Source organism: Bubalus kerabau, chromosome 3, assembly GCF_029407905.1.
Source record: "Bubalus kerabau isolate K-KA32 ecotype Philippines breed swamp buffalo chromosome 3, PCC_UOA_SB_1v2, whole genome shotgun sequence".
Taxonomy (NCBI): Eukaryota; Metazoa; Chordata; class Mammalia; order Artiodactyla; family Bovidae; genus Bubalus; species Bubalus kerabau.
In genome coordinates, this window is record NC_073626.1 from 11528516 (window position 1) to 11544060 (window position 15545).

The following is a 15545-nucleotide window of genomic DNA, read 5'->3' on the forward strand; positions in this document are numbered from 1 at the left end:
ACCCCTCAGTTTCACGTTGAAACCTCCAATACTCTTAACACCTTGGTCTTTAGGAAGATAATTTTTCTCATGGCGTTTGGAGGCGTTGTGAGGATGCACTTGTCCACTGATGAGGAACTGAAAGGTAGATAACTCAGGGGATGCTGAGTGCTGTCCTGATGGTTACTCTGCAGTGAATGGAAGGGCGGCTCAGAAGCGTCTTGGCAGAGCCCCAGTTCCAGGCTTGCTGCTCCCATTGCCCAGCACATCTGGGATTCACGTGGACCCTTTGCTTCTTACCTTTCACCTAAGGAAAGCACCGCTGCAGGTCAGGAGGGAGGAAGCGGGGATGTTTAGAGAACGTCACTGGCAGAAGAGGGGCTTGTGAAGGTGCTGAGTGTTAGAGTGTGACAAGTCCTCTGGGCCTCTGCCTGGTGGCTTTCCGAGAGGAATGGGAATGGTGTGTTCTTGGGTGGATTCCAGGGACTGTGGAAAGAGGCACTAGCAAGGACCAGGCACTTGTCTTTTATGATAACTCATGCTCAAGTAAGGCTAAGAGGACCTACTTTAGTTGGTGGGAGGCTTCAGCTTAGAGGGGTCAAGAAACTTTTTGACGTTCACGCAGCCAGTGAGAGGTGGGACTGAGCTAGATGGTGTGTCACCAGGGTCTGGAATCCCCCTTTTCAGGCTCCCCCATTACACCCTGCTGCAGCCAGACCCACTACCAGCTCAGGCTCCTTGTGACAGAGAGGTTCCTATGTTGGGTCTCTTGTGTAGGTTCAGTCGTGTCCAATCCTATGGACTGTAGCCCACCAGGCTCCTCTGTCCATTCAATTTTCCAGGCAAGAATACTGGAGTGGGTTGCCATTTCCCCCTCCAGGGGCTCTTTCCAACCTAGAGATTAAACCCACGGTGTCCTGTGTCTCCTGCATTGGCAGGCAGATTCTTTACCATGAGAGCCACCTGCAAAACCCAGGTTGGGTCTGGGAAGTGCTTTTGTGCTGTGGCTCTTTCTGATCTGGCCCTGAGGACACAGGCTTGTGACACCTAATCTGTTCAGAGGAGACTAGCTCTGCTCCGCTGGGGAATGTCAAGTCAGCCACTGTTGGCAGACCCTTGAGAAGCTGTGGGCAAGTCCTTGGTCTTTCTCTGTGTGGCCAGTGGCTCAGACACCTGTCTGGATCCTTTTCTCCAGCATTTCATGGTCAGACAAGGTTCTGAGTCACACGGAGGCCCTGCCTGCTCTATGCCTTTTCCTGGGGAGGCAGGAGGGTGGGGGCGGGTGATGCTCTTCAGTGTTCTCAAAGGTGGCAGCCGTGGGCACCAGAATTTACCTCCCTGAAGCACAGACGCCCTCTCAGGCCAAGTTAGCCTAGATTTTCTGGTTCATCCTCTCTTTGGAACTGATGTAAACTGAAACTGCGGTAGAAGCTAGGAAGGGCCCCCAAGATTCAGCTGATGTGTGTCTTTGAGAGTCACGCAGTAAATTTGGTTGCTTGTGTTTTTCATGTGAAAGGTGGTTATTGCCTTGGTGGCATCTCCTACTCCCTGGAATGCCCCGGTAAATAGAGGGATATCCTCGGGTGCATGGGGGAAGACTCTGGCATTGATGTTCCAGCACTTTCTGTTAGGAGTTGGCCCTCAGGCCAGATTCAGTCTGCTGCTGTTGGCTGCTTGTTCAGTTGCTCAGTCCTGTCCGACTCTTTGCAACCCCATGGACTGCAGCACGCCAGGCTTCCCTGTCCTTTGCTGTCTCTCGTAGTTTGCTCAAACTCATGTTCATCGAGTTGGTGATGCCATCCAACCATCTCATCCTCTGTCATCGTCTTCTCCTCCTGCCCTCAGCTTTTCCCAGCATCAGGGTCTTTTCCAGTGAGTCAGCTGTTTGCATCAGGTGGCCAAAGTATTGAAGCTTCAGTATCAGCATCAGTCCTTCCAATGAATATTCAGGGTTGATTTCCTTTAGAATTGACTTGTCTGATCTCCTTGCAGTCCAAGGGACTCTCAAGAGTCTTCTCCAGCACCACAGTTCAAAAGCATCATTTCTTCTGCACTGAGTCTTCTTTATGGTCCAACTCTCACATCCGTACATGACTACTGGAAAAACCATAGCTTTGACTATATGGACCTTTGTAGGCAAAGTGATGTCTCTGCTTTTTAATATGCTGTCTGGGTTTGCCATAGCTATTATTCCCAGGAGTGAGTGTCTTTTAATTGCAAGACTGCAGTCACCATCTGCAGTGATTTTGGAGCCCAAGAAAATAAAGTCTGTCACTGTTTCCATTGTTTCCCCATCTATTTGCCATGAAGTGATGGGACCAGATGCCATGATCTTAGTTTTCTGAATGTTGAGCTTTAAGCCAACTTTTTCACTCTCTTTCACTTTCATCAAGAGGCTTTTTAGTTCCTCTTCACTTTCTACCATTAGTGTGGTGTCATCTGCATATCTGAGGTTATTGATATTTCTCCTGGCGATCTTGATTCCAGCTTGTGCTTCATCCAGCCCAGCATTTCTCACGATGTACTCTGCATGTGAGTTAAATAAGCAGGGTGACAATATATAGCCTTGACCTACTCTTTCCCCAATTTGGAACCAGTCTGTTGTTCCATGTCTGGTTCTAACTGTTGCTTCTTGGCCTGCATGCAGGTTTCACAGGAGACAGGTAAGGTGGTCTGGTATTCCCATCTCTTTTAAGAATTTTCCACAGTTTGTTGTGATCCACACAAAGGCTTTAGTGTAGTCGATGAAGCAGAAGTAGATCTTTTTCTAGAATTCTCTTGCTTTTTCTGTCCAGCAGATGTTGGCAATTTGATCTCTGGTTCCTCTGCCTTTTCTAAATCCAGCTTGTACATCTGGAAGTTTTCAGTTCACATACTGTTGAAACCTAACTTGAAGGATTTTAAGCATTACCTTGCTAGCATGTGAGATGAGTGCAGTTGTACAGTAGTTTGAACATTCCTTGGCATTGCCCTTCTTTGGGATTGGAATGAAAACTGACCTTTTCCAGTCCTGTGGCTGCTGCTGAGTTTTCCAAATTTTCTCATTCTACAGAAAGGATTTTTCTTGGCAAAAGACTTCTGAAGAGCCAGTAAAAAGTGGGTAGAAAACTTATTGTTTAATGGGTATAAAATTTCAGTTTGGGATGATGAAAAAGTTCTGGAGATGGATATTGGTGAAGTTCCTTTGTAAACCCTCCAGTGACAAGGACAGGTGGGTCTGATCAGCCCCGCTTTATAGCAGGATAAATGGAGACTTGGAGTGGATATGATTCTCTTAAAATTACCCAGTGAGTGGGAGGGCCTTCAGTCAGCCCCAGCTTTCTAAAGTTATCTTGCCATGGATGTCTGGGTCCAAAAGAGAACTGGAAGAATTGGGGTTGGATTTTGCCCAGAAGACTTTTTAATTTATTTTTAAAAGTTTTAATTAAAAAAAAATTATTTAATTTTTGGCTGTGCTGGGTCTTCATTGCTACACGGGATTTTCTCTAGTTGTGGCTGGAGGAGATCTCATATGGTGGCTTTTCTTGTTGCAGAGCTGAGCTCTAGGGTGCTCAGGCTTCAGTACTTGTGGCACAGAGGCTTAGTCACTTCTCAGCCTGTGGGATCTTCCTGGACCAGGGTTGGAAGCCACGTCTCCTGTGTTGGCAGGGGGATTCTTAACCACTGAGCCACCATGGAGGCCCCTAGAGGCCTTTTTTAAATGGTACAGAAGTACGTGAAATGTTTGTTTTGTTCCTTTTATGTGTTCTTTGGGCCCTCCCACCTGCCCTGGACACAAGCGCAGGAGGTGGTGCCCGGACAGTGCTTGGCCTCCCTGGGGAGAGGGGCCCTAACAGAAATCTCCGCCTGTCTGCACTGGGACCCAGCTAGGGTCTGCGGCTTCTATTTGTCCTGGCTGCCCCGGTCATGACCGAGCCGGACGTGCTGCTACCTTCTGAGCCTCTGGTATCCACTCCCCACAGAAGCTGTTTCTGGCCAAGATAAGCCGACTGCTCGCTAATCACCCCTGGCCAACTACCCCCCCACCCCAGCGCGTCCCACCCCGAGCCCGCCGGCTGCCTGTGCTGTGGGCTGGGCTTCCCCCAGAGCCTAACCACACTCCCGGGGCCTCTCATGTTTCTGAACGTGACTTCTCCTTTCAGCTTTTGTGTTTGCCCGTCTTGGTTTCAAACTTGGATAGGTTTTTGTTCTGCAGGGGGACACTCACCGTCCTCTCCTGGTCATCGGCATCCTTGTTGTGTGGTCCTCAGGCTGGAGGCTTTTCATCATCACTCTGGGTTTTTCCATGCTCAGTCCTCTTTGTGGTGCCCGCCTCTGGTTCAGGAGCCCCGAAGGCAGCTCAGGGGACATGGGGACACCTTGAGAAGCCCCTGGGCTCTTAATGGCATCAGCTCCCTCCAACTTTTAAACCTACCTTGACCTCACATGGTTATACTTGCTATGTCCATCTGAGGTGATTTGAATTGACTTCTTTGGTATAAAGTGAACCCTTTTAAACTGGTCTGTAGGCAGTACCAGAATGGAGAGAAAAATCCACAGTGAAAGTGAAACCTTGTAGGGAGCTTCGAGTAGCTTATTTAGGTGTTTTATTTTTAACTTCTAATTGATTTTTATTTGTAAAATTTATTTTGAATTTTTAGCAAGTCAACCGGGGAGAAAGAATGAGAGCTTGGCCTGCTGTTTCTTGGGTTCCTGTGTGCGTGCTAAGTCACTTCAATTGTGTCTGACTCTTTGCGACCCTATGCATTGTATCTGCCAGGCTCCTTTGTCCATGGGATTCTCCAGGGAAGAGTACTGCACTGGGTTCCTCTGCCCTCTTCCAGGGCAATCTTCCCGACCGAGGGATTGAACCTGTGTCTTCTGCAGCTCCTTCACTGCAGGCAGATTCTTTACCGCTGAGCCACCAGGGAAGCCCTTCTTGGATTCCTACTAAGTTCTTTTCCAGGTTCAGAGTTGTATGCTTAGGAGAAAAAAAAAAAACCCTAAGAAAACAGAAACTATAACTTTCAATTGTAAAAGTAATGCAGTTTCTACTGTCAAATCCAAGAAATTGTAAGGAATTATTGATAAAAGTCAGAATATTCCCTCACCAGGACATGTTTTATCAGCATTTTGATGTATATTTCCATCTATACGTATCCTTTGGAGAAAGCAATGGCACCCCACTCCAGTACTCTTGCCTGGAGAATCCCATGGACAGAGGAGCCTGGTGGGCTGCCGTCTCTGGGGTCGCACAGAGTCAGACACGACTGAAGCGACTTAGCAGCAGCAGCAGCATACGTATACTTGTTTAACAAAACTGAGATCTTACTATTTCCTTCTGTTTCTCCTAACATTATACTGAAAGCATTTAAGCATTCTCCCATGGCATCAAACCAATCTTATAAACATCACACGGGTTGGCCGGAGATTGTTGAACCATTCCCCTTTGGGGGAATATATTTGCAGTTTTGCACTGTTAACAGTAATACATGTTGGTAGTTAAATCTTTGACCTCATCCATAATGATTGGCTTGAGAGAAAATCCTGGAAGTTATTGGATCAAAGGATATACATACTTTTCATTGCTGTATATGGGCAAATTATTTTCTAGGAAAACTTGTACTGGAGTAGGCATTCCACTGACAGAGAATGAGTGTCTGTTTTCAGCATTTAGTTTTTATAATCACTGACAATTTGTTAAGTGAAAAGTGGTAGCTTGCTGATGTCTTCATTGAGATCTGATTGCTGTGAAGGTTAAACACGTTCCCTGTGTTTATTGGCCACTGTTATTTCTCTCGTTAGTTCATGTCCTTCGGAAGTTATTCTGTGCGGTGCTTGCATTTTTCTTGGAAATTTGGAAAAGCTTTCATAGTGTTAGTCTTCTTCGTAATTGTAAATCTTTTTCTCCAGCAGGTTATTAATTTTGTTGATTATATGTATGAGTGTGTGTTTATGCAGGTTTTTAACTTTCATGTAGACAGATCTGTCTTTATGTTTTTTCACTTGTATGTGTATTACGAGTATTCAGTTTTCCTCTAAATCTGGGAGGAGATAACTTTTAATTTATCTGAAGCTTATTTTGGTGCAAGGTATGAGTGATAATCCATATCTGTTTCCAAAAGATCCCTTTCCCCCCAAATTTCAATATTTCTGTCTATTGAAATATTGTTCCTTTCCTCTGTGACATGAAATGCCATCTTTATCATATACTGTATTCTCATATGTTCCTATCCTTTCTCTGGGCTAGCATTTTCCATTGTCAGATGCTGTTGGGATTAAAGTAACTTTGAGCCATCCTCATCACCCCTTTTGAAGATCCTTATATACAAAGTTAAAAGTCACGTTGTCCAGGTGGAGAAAGAAAAATTCCCCTTGGAATCAATTCAGTGAAAAGACACTTTTGGGGCTTCAGTGACAAAAAACAAGTTGTATGAGTTAGGGATGCACTGCCCAAAATAAGACTGAGCACAGTTGTGAACATTGAGACAGGCATCCTGCCAAGTGTTCTCTGCACCAACTGAAGAATCCACAGGCCGGTGAGTTGTAATAAAAAGGGCTATTTTCATGTTCCCAGGCTCCTGCAGTGAAAGAATGCATCCGTCTGTTTTTTAATTTCTACCACTTCCTGGCTTATGGGTTTATTCTTAGGACCACAGTTTCATGTTGTTCTGAAAATGAAGTATGTACCAATCCCCAAGGTGCCTAGGGTTCATCTACCTTTTTGTATCTCAGTGGGAACCACTGACCCTAGGATGGGTTTAGTTCACCCCAGTCGCTCAGTCGTGTCCGACTCTTTGCAACCTCGTGGACTGCAGCATGCCAGGCTTCCCTGTCCATCACCAACTCCTGGAGCTTGCTCAGACTCATGTCCATCAAGTCAGTGATGCCATCCAAGCATCTCATCCTCTGTTGTCCCTTCTCCTCCCGCCTTCAATCTTTCCCAGCATCAGGGTTTTTTCCAATGAGTCAGTTCTTGGCATCAGGTAGCTAAAGTATTGGAGTTTCAGCTTCAGCATCAGTCCTTCCAATGAATATTCAGGACTGATTTCCTTTAGGATGGAATACCTAGGCATTTTCCCAACTGTGAGGTGACCAGTAGTCCCTAATTCTGGGTTCTGTTGGTTCCATAGAAGTTCTTCAGGGGTTTTACAAACTGTGAACCACAATTAACATTTTAATCAGCTGAGAGAGTGTTTCATTGCTTATTTTATATGTTTGGGTTCTCCGTAAGAGTTTGTCTTGCCTGACCTGGAAAGACCAAGGTCTCTTGGAGTTCCAAAGTCATGTAGTTCTGTAAATTCCTCATGCTGTCAGCTCACCCAGAGGTAGCCTGGGGTGTCCAATTCTGTGTTCTTGATAATTGTTGTTATTTAGGGTTGTTTCCAAATTTGCTGGCATACTGAGTGCAGCACTTTAGCAGCAGCATCTTTTAGGATTTAAAATAGCTCAGCTGGAATTCCATCACCTCCACTCGCCTGGTTGGTGGTGATGCTTCCTAAGGCCCAGTTGACGTCACACTCCAGGACGTCTGGCTCTCGGTGAGTGATCACACCATCACAGTTAATTGAGAAGAAAGGAAACCTGGAGAAAACCCTAAGCCACCAATTGGCTGAAAGTTGATTCAGGGATTGGGCCCTTGTCTTCTCCCGTTTTTTACTTTTGTCCCCTTGGCTGCCTGATGGCCTCAGAACCAGCTCCTCCTTGTGTTCAGGCGTGGGGCTCCTCCTTCACTCACCTTTGTTCCTCCCAGAGTAGTTCATGATCATGAGCTATATTCTTTCTATCCCAGGCAGGGAACGTGGTGACGGGAGAGATGGTAGAAGAGCTTATTCTTTCTGGAGCAGATATCATCAAAGTGGGAGTTGGACCAGGTAAGACTTGCTGGGAGCACAGCGGAGGGTATGTTGTTGGGGAGGATTGGGGTCTAGCACTTTGGGGGACCAGAGATGCCCAGAAGGGACCTCAGGAATGATCCAGCCACAGGTTTAAAGCACATTTCTTTTGGAAGTATTGTTGAGCTTCTGATCAGAAGAGGCTCCTGATTAGAAATACCGCTGAGCTGCTTTCTGATGCCTCTGGGAATTTCTGAATGAACTTTAATGTGGTTTGATTCAAATAAGGTCTTGGTTTCAGAACATTCCTGTGGAAGAAAAGAATGAGAGCTCATGAATGATCCCATTCACCTTGAAGAGGAAGGTGAGGGATGAAGAGCTCACAGGGACAGTTAATGGATGTGAATGACTCCAGTTTATGTGAATGTTTGAGGGACCCCAAACATTACAAATAAGCATGCAGCTGAGGCCACGTTTGAACTTGACTCATGGCCCAGGCAGTTATCCCCTTTGGCTCTTCAGCTGATACATATCCATCTCAGATTTTGCTGCATCCTCCCAGGGCTTCTCTCCCAGGACCACCAGTGGCATTCTGAGTGGAGGAGTAAGGTGGCGCCTTTCTACCCTCTTCTGGGTAGATCTGTTTCTCTCGGGGCCACTTGATGCTGACCTTCCCTTTTGGCCAGACAGGTGCATGAACTTCCTTATTTTTAATTTCTTCATATTAAAAATTCCTCCTTGCACATCCATGACTAACCAAACACTAAAATGGGAGAGAAGGAAAAGAGATATACGTTTTCACTTGGGAATAAAAAAAAAAACAGCAAAGTTTTTTTTTTTTTTTTTAAACAAATATCATGCTCTCAGAAGACACTACCAAAAAAGGAAGCAAACCATAATCTGAGAGGGAGGCAGAAAGCTTGGTTGTGTTGTGACCTGGCACAGTCGTCAGCCTTGAGGGACCAGGATGGGCAGGAAGAGACTCTTCGGGAAGGAGAGCCCTGTAGGCTTGTAAAAGGCCCGAAGCATTTTTTTTTCTTTAAATAATTTTATCTGCTTATTTTTGGCTGTGCTGGGTGTTCGTTGCTGTGCAGGCTCTTAAGTTTTGGTAGATGGAGGCTACTCTCTCTCGTGGTGCAGGGGCTTCTCATTGTGGGGGCTTTTGTTACGGAGTGCAGGCTCCAGGCACGTGGGCTCAGTAGTAAGGGCTCCCGGGCTCTAGAGCACAGGCTCAGCAGTTGTGTCACATGGGCATGGTTGCTGCCCGGCCCGTGGGATCTTCCTGGACCGGGGATCAAACTTGTGTCTCCTGCCTTGGCTCAGCTCCTTACTACTGAGCTCCACCAGGGAAGCACAGGTGACAGCATTAAATAAGGTTCATCATAGAACAACTCCTGGGACCTGGGGGAAAAAGCATTAAAAATGTGCCCCACGGCCACTGGGGCTGGGAGGAAGTGGGTACTCAGTTTCTCCTTTTAACCTGGGGGTTCATCAGGACCACTCCCCCGCCTTGTCCCCCACCCATGCAGAGCTCCAGGCCACTGCAGCTGAGTCCCTGCCCGCCAGGATCTGGCAGTGGAATGGGAAAGGAGAAAGGCCGATTCTGAACCAGAACCAGAGGTTGTAAAGCTCCAGTTGTGCCTCGCACAGTGCGTGTCTGGGGCAGGGGTGCCTTGGTTGGGAGGGAAGTCCCCAGGGAGCGAGTGGCTGTGTTGTAAGGATGGACGGAAGGAGATGGCTCCTCCCTGCAACTGGATGTGGGGGAAGGCAGCTCCCCTGGTCCCGGTGTCCCTGCCGGAGCCAGGCCTCAGATTATATATATAGCCTTGGCTCTTGACCTGTCGGGAGAGGTTTGTGGGCAGCTGGGAAGCCACTGGTGATGGTGGGGGAAAAGGAGAGGAGGCAGAGGCTTTGCACGAGTCTGGTGGGAGTGGAGGAGTTCATGCCCAGCTTTTACACGGGCCCATAGGCAACACCCCCAGACAGGCAGTAGGGACGGAGTGAGTGAGTGAGTGGTGAAGCGGTGGAGGCAGGGACGTGACTCATTCATTCTTGAGTTCATGCATTCTTTCAGTGACTATTTATAGACGCCTTATTATGCTCAAAGCTCTGTTCTCAGCGCTGGATCGACAACAGTGAATATCCACGGAGCTTACCCTCCAGCGGAGAAAACAGATCCTCGGTTCTTACACAAATAATGACTTAAATGCTCTTTTTGAAACGAGCCTCTGTGACGAACAACGTCCCTGAGGCAGTGACATTGAAGATGAAGCCTGGAAGATGAGAAAGGGTTGGCCAGACCAGGGGGTTGGTGCAGAGGGGAGCGCTCGGGGGACAGAACATAACGTACAGGGGATCCCTGAGGTGGGAGGAATGGAAAGGTCAGCGAGGCTGGGGATGCCGAGCGGGGCGGGCGGAGAGAAGAGGGGACAGGTGGGTAGACAGTGCAGAGCGTGAGCTGGGTGGCCTCGGAGCAGGCGCTGGTCTGCTGGGAGGGAAGGGGAGGTTTGAGCACATAGACATGCTGGAGAGGCCCGTCTGATTCGGCCTGGACCTAACTGGGCTAATGCACTGCAGACAGTGAACTAGGACTGGAGTTGACCATGGGGAGGGCAGAGGTCAGGGGGGATGAAGGCATCGAGGTGGCCGGTTTGAGTTATGCAGTGGAAGCTCACCTCAGAGGCCGGGCTGGACAGGGTGAGAGATGGACCAGGAGAGGGTGAGGACCGGGAGGCTGGTGTGTGTAGAGGCCAGAGCCAGGTCAGAGGGAGGCTGGACCGGGAGGCTGGCGTGTGTAGAGGCCAGAGCTGAGGCAGAGGGTGGCTGCTAGCATGCCCTGAGCGCTGGCCCCCTTTGCTCAGCGGATTACCGGAGGTCGGGCAGTCTTCATCCCTCGTGCCATTTCATCTCCATCACAGCCCCATGAGGTCAATGCTTTCATTTCCACCTTTTAAGCGACACACGGAGGCTTAGAGAAGTGAGGTATTTGACAGAAGTTGAAGGTCAAGGAGGCTTAAGGCCACGGGAGGCATCTGAAGGTCCCTTGTGGTTGTGTGGGAAGTGAGGGAAGGTGGGAAGGAGTAGAGTTGGAGGTTGGGAAGTCGGTAAGAGGGAGCTGATGTCGTGGAGAGTGACGGTGACCAGTGTAGTGGGGTGAGTCCTGGACCTGAGCAGATGAGGGTGATATGGCCCAGAAGGGATGAGTGGCCAGGATGGCGGTTATAACCACCTCCAGTGAGCTGTGGGGGCCGCCCTGCCCCATGTCCCACCTCTGCCCTGCCCGCCCCCCTCCTCCCCACCCCTCCCCCCCCAGGAAATGGGGGTAGGGCTGCGTGATGGGAGAGGAGGCTCATTGTCTGGAGTCCTGCTCAGCCCTAACCATCTCTCCCTGGGGTCCCCCTCCTCCTCCATCCAGGTTCTGTGTGCACCACCCGCACCAAGACGGGGGTGGGCTACCCCCAGCTGAGCGCTGTGATCGAGTGTGCAGACTCGGCCCACGGCCTGAAGGGGCACATCATCTCGGTAAGTGTCCCGGCGGGGCTGGGGGAGGGGGCTGGGAGGGGACGTTTCTGGGAGGCCCTTGCTCCCCGGCCGCCCTTCACCTCGTTGGTGACCCTGCGGTCTCGGGAGCCAGCTGGGGACCATGCTCGCAGTGTTCGGTGATGGTGACAGTCAACAGAGATGCAGGCCCTGCTGCCTAGGCTGCAGAGAAGGGGGCGGCTCCTTGGGCAGTAACTACTCTGTAGTCAGTAATAGCTGGAGGTGGTGTGTATCATGACGGGATACATGGGGAGCTTTGAGAAAATGAGAGGGTCACGTGTTTGCTTGCTAGGGCTCGCTGTAACAAAGTGCCCCTTACTGGATGAAGCACAAGCTGGAATCAAGACTGCCGGTAGAAGTATCAATAACCTCAGATAGGCAGATAACACCATTCTTATGGCCGAAAGTGAAGAAGAACCAAAGAGCCTCTTGATGAAGGTGAAAGAGAAGAGTGAAAAGTTGGCTTAAAACTCAACATTCAGAAAACAAGAAATCATGGCATCTGGTTCCATCACTTCATGGCAAATAGATGGGGAAACAATGGAAACAGTGACAGACTTTATTTTTTTGTGCTCCAAAATCACTGCAGATGGTGACTGCAGCCATAAATTAAAAGATGCTTGCTCCTTGGAAGAAGAGTTATGACAAATCTAGACAGCGTATTAAAAAGCAGAGACTTACTTTGCCAGTAAAGGTCTGTCTAGTCAAAGCTATGGTTTTTCCAGTGGTCATGTATGGATGTGAGAGTTGGACTATAAAGAAAGCTGAGCGCTGAAGAATTGATGCTTTTGAACTGTGGTATTGGAGAAGACTCCTGAGAGTCCCTTGGACTGCAAGGAGATCCAACCAGTCCATCCTAAAGGAAATCAGTTCTGAATATTCATTGGAAGTACTGTTGCTGAAGCTGAAACTCCAGTAGTTTGGCCACCTGATGCAAAGAACTGACTCATTGGACAAAACCCTGACGCTGGGAAAGACTGAAGGCGGGAGGAAAAGGAGAAGGCAGAGGATGAGATGGTTGGATGGCATCACCAATGCAATGGACATGAGTTTGAGTAAACTCTGGGAGTTGCTGATGGACAGGGAGGCCTGGTGTGCTACAGTCCATGGGGTCGCAAAGAGTCAGACATGACTGAGCGACTGAACTGAACAAATAAGAGAAGTATATTGTCTCACTCTTCTGGAGGTCAGAGGTCCAAGGTCAAGGTGTCAGTAGGGCCACGAAGCCTCCAGGGAAACCCTGCCTGGAGGGTTCCAGCCTCCAGAGTTTCTGATAGTTGCTCAGCTAAGGGCACCAGAGCTCTGGTTTTCACAGGGTATCCTCCCCGCATGCACGGCTGCCTTTGTGTCCAGATTTCTCCTTTTTTTAAGAACATCAGTCGTATGGGACTAGAGCCCACCTTACTCCAAGGTGACCTCATCTTAGCTACTCACGTCTGCAGTGCTGCCAGTGCTCCGGCCGGTCACCGGGTTCTGTAGTGAGCGCGATTTGGTGCGATGCTGGGGCAGAAGTTAGATTATGCAGGTGGAGGGGTATATGGATGGAGGTGAAGAGAGTCAGTGATCTAACAACACTGTTACGGAGCTCCTGGAGGGAAAACACCCCAGTACTCAGCGACTACATGTTACAGATTGAATCTGTGTCAATTTAACCCTCAGTTTATCTGTCATTCTTCTCTATCCTTATCGACATGTCCATCATTCAAGCACTCATCACATCTGTCTCCTTCTAGGTGAGATGCTCAGAACAGGGCAAAACTTGGCAGGTACAGTTGGATGGACTTGGACAGACCTGTGGCTTCAGTTTATGTGGGTTACACATGTATATCCTGAAAGTGAAAGTCGCTCAGTCGTGTCGTACTCTTCGCAACCCCGTGATCTGTACAGTCCATGGAATTCTCCAGGCCAGAATAGTGGAGTGGGTAGCCTTTGCCTTCTCCAGGGGATCTTCCCAACTCAGGGATTGAACCCAGGTCTCCCACATTGCAGGCAGATTCTTTACCAGCTGAGCCATAAAGGAAGCCCGTATATATATCCTATAAACATTTGAATTATATATATTTAATAATATATATCTAAATTCTGAACTTTTGGCATGTTTTTAGCAGTGCTATAACAATGGACTCATATTAAATATAGTAAATTAAATCTTCAGTCCTTTTCACTTGTTCAGTTGCTAAGCCAAGCTCTCACATTAAATAATGGACAGGCTATTTTGGTTAAAAAAAAAAAAGTGGATATAGTAAATTAACATATTCTGGTGGAATGATCTGTTATTGGTTTTGGTTCAGCATTGAAACTACTGAGATTTGATTTCTGGACCTGCTTTGAGGACATAATTTGATGTTGTTCAATCGCTTAGTTGTGTCCGACTCTTTGCTACCCCATGGGCTACAGCACGCCAGGCTTCCCTGTCCTTCACTGTCCCCTGGAGTTGCCGAAACTCATGTTCATTGAGTTGGTGATGCCATCCATCCATCTCATCCTCGGTTGCCTCTTTCTCTTCCTGCCCTCAATCTTTCCCAGCATCAGGGACTTTTCCAGTGAGTTGGCTCTTTGCATCAGGTGGCCAAAGTATTGGAGTTTCAGCTTCAGTCCTTCCAATGAATATTCAGGACTGATTTCCTTTAGGATGGACTGGTTGGATCTCCTTGCAGTCCAAGAGATTTTCAAGAGTCTTCTCCAACACCACAGTTCAAAAGCATCAAATCTTTGGCACTCAGCTTTCTTTTTTTTTTTTTTTATTTTATTTTTAAACTTTACATAATTGTATTAGTTTTGCCAAATATCAAAATGAATCCGCCACAGGTATACATGTGTTCCCCATCCTGAACCCTCCTCCTTTCTTTATAGTCCAACTCTCACATCCACACATGACTATTGGAAAAACCATAGCTTTGACTAGATGGACCTTTGTTGGCAAAGTAATGTTTCTGCTTTTTAATATGGTGCAGGTTGGTATTAGGTTGGTCATAACTTTTCTTCCTAGGAGCAAGTGTCTTTTAATTTCATGGCTGAAATCACCATCTGCAGTGATTTTGGAGCGCAAAAAAATAAAGTCTGTCACTGTTTCCATTGTTTCCCCATCTATTTGCCATGAAGTGATGGGACTAGATGCCATAATCTTTGTCTTTTGAATGTTGATTTTTTTAAAATAATTTTTTATTTATTTTATTTTATTTTTTTTAATTAAAATTTTTTTTAAATTTTATTTATTTTATTTTTAAACTTTACATAATTGTATTAGTTTTGCCAAATATCAAAATGAATCTGCCACAGGTTGTGAATGTTGATTTTTAAACCAGCTTTTTTACTCTCCTCTTCCACTTTCAACAAGAGGTTCTTGAGTTCCTCTTCGATTTCTGCCGTAAGAGTGGTGTCATCTGCATATCTGAGGTTATTGATATTTCTGTCAGCAATCTTGATTAAAGCTTGTGCTTCATCCAGCCTGGCATTTTGCATGATTTACTCTACATATAAGTTAAATAAGCAGGGTGACAATATATACTCTTGACATACTCCTTTCCCCATTTGGAACAGTCTCTCGTTGCATGTCAGGTTCTAACTGTTGCTTCTTGACCTGCATACAGATTTCTCAGGAGGTAGGTAAGGTGGCCTGGTAGTCCCATCTCTTGAAGAATTTTCTACAGTTTGTTGTGATCCACACAGTCAAAGACTTTAGCGTAGTCAATGAAGCAGGTGTTTTTCTGTTTCTCTTGCTTTTTCCATGGTCCAGCAGATGTTAGCAATTTGATCTCTGGTTCCTCTGCCTTTTCTAAATCCAGCTTGCACATCTGGAAGTTCTCAATTCACAGGCTATTGAAGAAGCCTAGCTTGGAGAATTTTGAGTATTACTTTGCTAGCGTGTGAGATGAATGCAATTGTGTGGTAGTTTGAACATTCTTTGGCATTGCCTTTCTTTGGGATTAGAATGAAAACTGACCTTTTCCAGTCCTGTGGCCACTGCTGAGTTTTCCAAATTTGCTGGCATATTGAGTGCAGCCCTTTCACAGCATCGTCTTTTAGGCTTTGCAATAGTTCAGCTGGAATTCCATCATCTCTGTTAGCTTTGTTCATAGTAATGCCCCCAAAGACCCACTTGACTTCAGACTCCAGGATGTCTGGCTCTAGATGAGTGATCACACCACCATGGTTATCTGGGTCATGAAGACCTTTTTTGTATAGTTCTTCTGTGTATTCTTGCCACCTCTT

General features: G+C 47.1%; 1 protein-coding gene across 5 annotated transcripts in view; it reads left to right on the plus strand.

Moving 5' to 3' along the window:
* Positions 1-15545, plus strand: part of GMPR (guanosine monophosphate reductase) — a 69067-nt gene that overhangs the window by 28608 nt on the left and 24914 nt on the right. For all 5 annotated transcript variants that reach the window (XR_008711350.1, XM_055570696.1, XM_055570695.1 and 2 more), the window contains 2 exons: positions 7751-7832; positions 11209-11315. Coding sequence is in view for 4 of the 5 variants with exons in the window: in XM_055570696.1 (XP_055426671.1) it covers positions 7751-7832; positions 11209-11315 (189 nt within the window). In the remaining variant the exon portion in view is untranslated. The remainder of the gene's footprint in view (positions 1-7750; positions 7833-11208; positions 11316-15545) is intronic.